A 6,269-nucleotide genomic window follows, 5' to 3' on the forward strand; every position below is an offset into this window, starting at 1 on the left:
ATATTGTACGAATAAAATTAATATTTCATGAACTTGGCTGTTTGTGACAGTTCAACGTTAGGAAGGTTAGGAATTTCAATTATTGTATAATTTCTTCACGAAAAAAGCTGTATATCAATGATACAATAGTAGGTCTGAAGATACATACCTATTGAATTTTAAGTTTTCATTAAATATTAATGAAAATAAATTATGAATTTACGAACGATTAAGGATCGAATAATGTTAGTTAACATCTAATTAAGTACGGATGTTGTATATTGTAGTAAATAAATCAAATTCAACATTTAATCTAAAATAATAGGTATTATACAGGATGTTAGGTAAATGGGTATATGAGCCGACACTAGCCCATGTTAACATGGTCATATAAATGGTATGGTGAAGTCAGAAAATTGATATCTTCATTTTAATTATTTTAATTTTCATACAAATCGGATTTTATAAAATTTATTTTGTATGAAAATTAAAAAAAATAAAATGATGATATCAAATTTCAGACTTCACATACCATTTATATGCACATGTGAACATGGGCTAGTGTCGGCTCATATACCCATTTACCTAACACCCTGTATAATGAAATCAATATTGTTAAAGCCTGGTCCGTGAGCACGTAGAATCCCGTCCAATGACCTCAAGCTACCCATCCTTATCGCTCGCGCGTATATTGCTGTCGCGACTGTGCGACGCGCGCCCGCAGTGTGCAAGCGCGACAGCAACATAATTACGTGCGAGCGACAAGGATGGGCAGTTTGGGGTCATTATACGGGATTCTACGTGCTCACGGACCAGGCTTTAGCTACCTAAGTCTAGCAGTCTATTGAACGTTATGCAACAACATATTTTATATTAAACATTTTATTGATAAATAAATAAATCTTTATTCATCTTACAAAATTAACTTTAATGTATGTACTTAAATTAGGGGATATTATAATGTACTTGATTTTTTAACCACTCCTTATAATAATTAATATGGATCAAATCCTAAATTTCACTTTTATTAATACGGCATAAATGTGTTAACGTAAAATAATAATAGATTGTATAATAGGTACGCATTTGAATACTTACCTATAACCAAATATTTTTCAGTAAAACATTTTGTAAACTTTCCTATTAATATTAGACAGAAAGAGGCTGAAAATACTGAGTGAGGTTTTTTTACGCTGTTTTTTCAGGACTCATATAATTTATTAAGGCAGAGTTATTTTTCAAAAGTTAGGTATGACGTGTAGAGCTATTTAAAAGGCATAATATAAAATAAATGTTTTTATTGATATCTTAACATACCTCTTAATACTTTCATAGTTAATTAACCAGCTACATTCTCGATATTTAAGTAGATCAATCGAACGGTCTGGATGAACCGGGAAATGCTAATGTCACTTTTTCTTTTGCGGAAAAAAAAATCGCATTGGAAAACTGACTTGAAGCTGTTTTGTGAACCTTGTTACACGGCAATAAGGACGTTGAGCATCCTTTGAAATTACGGTCCGGTCTATTTAGATTTGAGAATTTAACTGATTGTTGTTTATGGTTCGATTGGGATAAACCCCAAAGCCCCTGTGTTTAATACTAGTAGCGTCATAGTCGGTAATTCGGGTGACCGCGCAGCACCCATCGCAGGAATAGCAGCAATAAGCAGGCCACCACGAAGAAAATCACCATCACTCGGAGCGCCTTCTCAGAGCGGTGGTCGCGCTCGCTGGCTTTGAGGCGTTCGATGAGACCCTCCTGTAAAACAAAACAGTTATAAATTATACATGAGGAAGTTTAGGATAGAGGAAGAAGTGCCATTTACCCACTCCTTAGTTTGTAATTCGAGATTTCAATTGCCGCAATAACGTTTTGGCAACTCAAAATACATAGCTGTTAATTTTTTAAGGTAAGCCTAAGGCGGGAGTCGAACCCACGACCTTTCGCTTGCCGGGCGACTGCTCTTCCATCTGAGAAGCGACTCTAATCGCTAAGAAATTTTAATTGCCGGTCATACATTAAACGAATGGAATGGGAATGAACTTACCCAGCCTCCACGAGCCGCGACCCAGGAGCCAGGCTCCTCGTGCAGGAGGTCCGCGATGGCCGCCGCCGGCGCTGCCACCAGCTCCAACGGCGGCTCCCCATTCGCTGCCTCGGCCGCCTCGCGAGCCAGCGCTCCACAAATGCAGAACACCGCAGCAATCTACCCAGAATTAAATCAAATGAGCAATTTCTACTTACTACACTCTACATAAAACCTTATTTATAAGGGTTTACGTTTTAGATTACTTAATTAAGTAGTAGGTACACCGGCTAAATTCCGGGTTTACTAGACTTGGTTTAGATTTTAATTAAGTTTAGGTAGTCCCCGTAATGTCTAGGACACGGAGTTCACCGGGCCACGTTTATTACTGAGATGACTCTGGCTGGTTATTGATAGCAGTCTGTCGTTCCAGTCCTTTAGTTACTGAACTTCATGATGAGGTGTAACTTAATGAAATAATAGTTGTTGTACCCATTTAAATTGTGCAAACTTGATGATTAATATCTGAAAGGGCGGTTATGCACTGCATGCGATTTCGTAAGAGTCGTAAGAGCTTTCATCTTAGGTAGACGTTAATAATGCCACGGTTGCTTCGGATCGATTCTCAGATGTAGTGTGCTTAAAATAAATGTTATAAAAACAAATATTTACCTTGGACCAAGTGAGGTTATCCCTAGTGATACGCCGTGCAAGCGCCAGCGCAAGTTCTGCTAGTGCTGTATCCGAGCGCAGCATGGTAGAAGGCGCCCGCGTGGCCTGACGGGCTACGTGTCTGAACGCGTCAGGCCTCTTGCGTTCTAAGGCCGCGCACAGTGCCCTCATAGCTGTCAAAATGCCGGTGTCCAGGTTGGTCTGGGCTTCTTCACCGCATTCCGTCTCCACCATGCGTTGCAAGCGTTTCATGACGATTTGCTAAAAAAAGAAAGCTTAAGCTTAGTGAGGTGAATAAACTTGGCCTTAAAGGCGTGGCTGGCCTGAAATTGATATTCTGTAGCAGACTCTACTCAAGGCACTCAAGTTGATGATCAAGATTCCATTTACTCGTACCTAATTTATAGAAGCTAATATTATGAAGTAATATATCTAAGTATTTTCTACTTAATATATTTTACGATATCTCATATTACCTACTTTAGTTATTTTACTTCAGGAAGGAAATTGACTTCAATTTCCTCATTGAGGAAAGAAATTTTGGGATGAATAAATTACAAAATAGATTACCATTTCCTCAAGAAATATGCCTACGCTATCATTTTCTATCCCTTTGTAATCTTAGATAATCTGCCTTGAGATTATTTTTATCTTATCACCGAGATCTGTTCTTTATCTACAATAATAGAGAAACAGGATAAGTAAAATAAAAAGAAAATACCATTATAAAACAATAAGAAACAACGAGTTTCAATTTGTACTAACATAATAACTTAAGGGTGTAAAAATTGTCCTAGGTCTGAGAAAGTTAGGCCATGTGAAACATAAATAAATCAAATATCCAATAAAAGAAACATAAAATGAGAAGATTGAATAGTAAATCTAATACATAAAACATTCAAAGTGATGCTCTACCCAAAATTTCTTTAATAAGTTTCTAGGAAACTTCGCCCTACTTATTTGAAAATTATTGTAAGTAGGTAATGGTATCTTCTTTTGCTTTGTTATTTCTTGATATTTCGGAATAATTTCGACTATTTGTAGGGATTTATTTAGTAAGTAATTCGTAATTGCAAAAACTCCGTTATTTCTTGATATTTCAGAATAATTTCGACTATTGTAGGGATTGATTTAGTAGGTAAGTAATTCGTAATTGTAAAAAGTCTCGTAAGAACTTTGCGTAAGTTATTTTATGGTAATGTGGGAAGAAATGAAGAAGTCTACAGCGAACCTTAATCAAAATAAACAGAAGGTCGGGTTATTCCTTTCAGGCTCAGGTACCGAGTCAGCAAAGGTTAAAGTACCTAAAGGAACTTCTAGTCCTACAACCCATATTGAAGTCTTAACTAGTTTTAGTTAAGACCTAAAAGCCGGTGATGACTACGTATGTTTAAACTAAATTAGGTTTTTTATGTAACTAACAACTTAGGCTATAACTAGTTAGTTGAAAACTTATAAAACTTGTTGAAGTGGGTATCATCAAAGGACCCGATAATTACGTAAAAATATAATATTATCATCGATAATAATTAAGTTCCCATTATGAAAATATCTAATTTTTAATATAGGTACTTACCCACCCCTCATCCAACGGCTACGAGTGTGTATACTTAATTGAAAGGAGAAATATTGAATGGGCCAATATTTACAGGTAATTAGAAACTCTCCCTTTTTGTATGCTACAGGCACGCTGCATTGTGTAGGTAAATTCCTCAGTAAATTCATAGATGAACAGAAAAGCCACGCGGGTAATTACACCTCCATTGATTCATTAATCAGGCTATTGTGTGGCTCTATGGCGGTAATTAAAACACTCGTGCCCCACACATTATGCCAAATATTTGCTTTAGATATACTTTACTCGTAGCTTTTGAGCGATTGTAAAATTGATTTGTTAGAACAGATAATCGACTTACAAAATAAAGTTAAGTCGATATACCTAGTTTTTTTTTCATTTGTTCCCATAACAATCTATAGTTCATACCTGCACTATCTCATACCGAAGTACATTATTATTCTGTGCTCATAAATAGAAGAAGCCAAAAGATAAACAGAGTAATAGGAAAAAAGGCCTTTCAAACTTTCATTGGGATATCTCTTAGTTCCACCTTTTTAATAAGGATTAAAACTTGAAACTAAAATTCGATGTTAAGAACACAACTTTTAATAATTTCTCACCTTTTTCGCGCAGAGAGTAGATCGTCTTATCTGTGCCTTGATGTATTGCAAGCACAACGCGCGCCCTTGCCTAACCAGTTGTGGCTTGACTTGCGTAGGAGTCGCCAGGCACCAACCTAAGGTAGCCGACAGTCTCCGCGACACCGCAGCCGCTGCAGCGCTGGACACCATCGTACTGAAGCGACGCTTTGTCCGGTCCAGCGGCGAAAGCGAACGGCTAGGTGTTGTGCGGGTTATATCTAAAATAAGAAAATGAAGAAGTTAGCAGCAGTTTTAATTTTTCGTACCGACTTCTAAAAAGAAAGAGGTAATTTATGATCCCCGATTGTTCGGAGACGGCTGAACCGATTTGAAAAAATATTTTTACAGACCTAGTTAGTTAAGTATGGGATGTAGTACCTACTAGGTATTTATGGATATAAATAAATAGGAGCAATAACAAACTAATTATAAAACTGTAGTTTATTTATCCAAGCTTTAGACACAAGTTATAATAGAACCTTTGACGCGCGTCGTATTAAAAGCTCAACAAAATATAAAAATATACACAATTAAACATCCCACGCAAGTCAAACTTTCTTTGAGATGGTCAGGGAATAATAAACTCCTACACATCCACGTAAAATAAAGGAGTTAATTTTAGTTTCCCTGAAAACAGACACTTTCAGGTGCTTTCAGCCGTAATTTTATGATGGGTTTCCTTTGTGTTGTTATAGTCGTTGTCATATTTTTAGAATAAATACACGGGTAAGTACTAAGTATGACCTAACTTTACTTTATTTCCTAGTAGGACTTATAATTTTACGGTGAAAATGTCGGGCTGGCCGACTCGTGATCCGAGATTCGAGGGTTCGAACTTCGAACCCGCCGCTGCACGCTGGCCGTTTTGCGTTGCTGCGACACACATTGCGGTATAAAGTGTGTCTGTCTGTGTACCTAGTAGGTATTAAGTATATTGTGTCACAATGTTTTTTTTCTGCTGCTATACTCAAAGTTGTGGGTACTAATTTTAAGCCTACTTTTGGTACTTTCTATTTACGTTTTATCTATCTATCTAAAAATACTTACGTGGCATACCCAGCAGCCCTTCAGCGCCTGGCAGCGCAACGAGCGGCGTGCTCAGCTTTCTACGCAGCGGCGGCACGTACTCGTCGTAGTCGGTGTCGTCGTCGTCGTCGGCGTCGGGCGCCGTCACGTGGATGGCGATGTTTTGTGGCGGCCGGTACGGAATTCTCCATCGTAGGTCGTTTAATAGCCCTATCTGAAAAAAAAAAATTACATTAATACTCTTCTCTTCGTATCTTGATTAAAGGTCGTGACATTATTTCCTAAGTTACAGGTATGCGTTAACGCTGAGGTTTCGCTGTCATAGTTTCTCAGTAGCGGTGCACGGTACGGGCGGGACTAACGC

The 6,269-nt window shown here is 37.6% G+C and overlaps 1 protein-coding gene across 1 annotated transcript; it reads right to left on the minus strand.

The window, feature by feature from the left end:
* Positions 1-1,262: 1,262 nt before the first annotated feature.
* LOC135087838 (bcl-2-related ovarian killer protein homolog A-like) lies at positions 1,263-6,012 on the minus strand. Its single transcript, XM_063982665.1, has 5 exons — positions 5,927-6,012; positions 4,859-5,097; positions 2,681-2,941; positions 2,030-2,188; positions 1,263-1,740 (listed from the first exon to the last, which is right to left on the minus strand). The coding sequence occupies exons 1-5, from the start codon at positions 5,931-5,933 to the stop codon at positions 1,591-1,593; spliced, it is 816 nt and encodes a 271-aa protein (XP_063838735.1). The 5' UTR covers positions 5,934-6,012; the 3' UTR covers positions 1,263-1,590.
* Positions 6,013-6,269: the final 257 nt, after the last annotated feature.

The sequence above is a fragment of the Ostrinia nubilalis genome, chromosome 3 (genome assembly GCF_963855985.1).
Source record: "Ostrinia nubilalis chromosome 3, ilOstNubi1.1, whole genome shotgun sequence".
NCBI classification, from domain to species: Eukaryota; Metazoa; Arthropoda; class Insecta; order Lepidoptera; family Crambidae; genus Ostrinia; species Ostrinia nubilalis.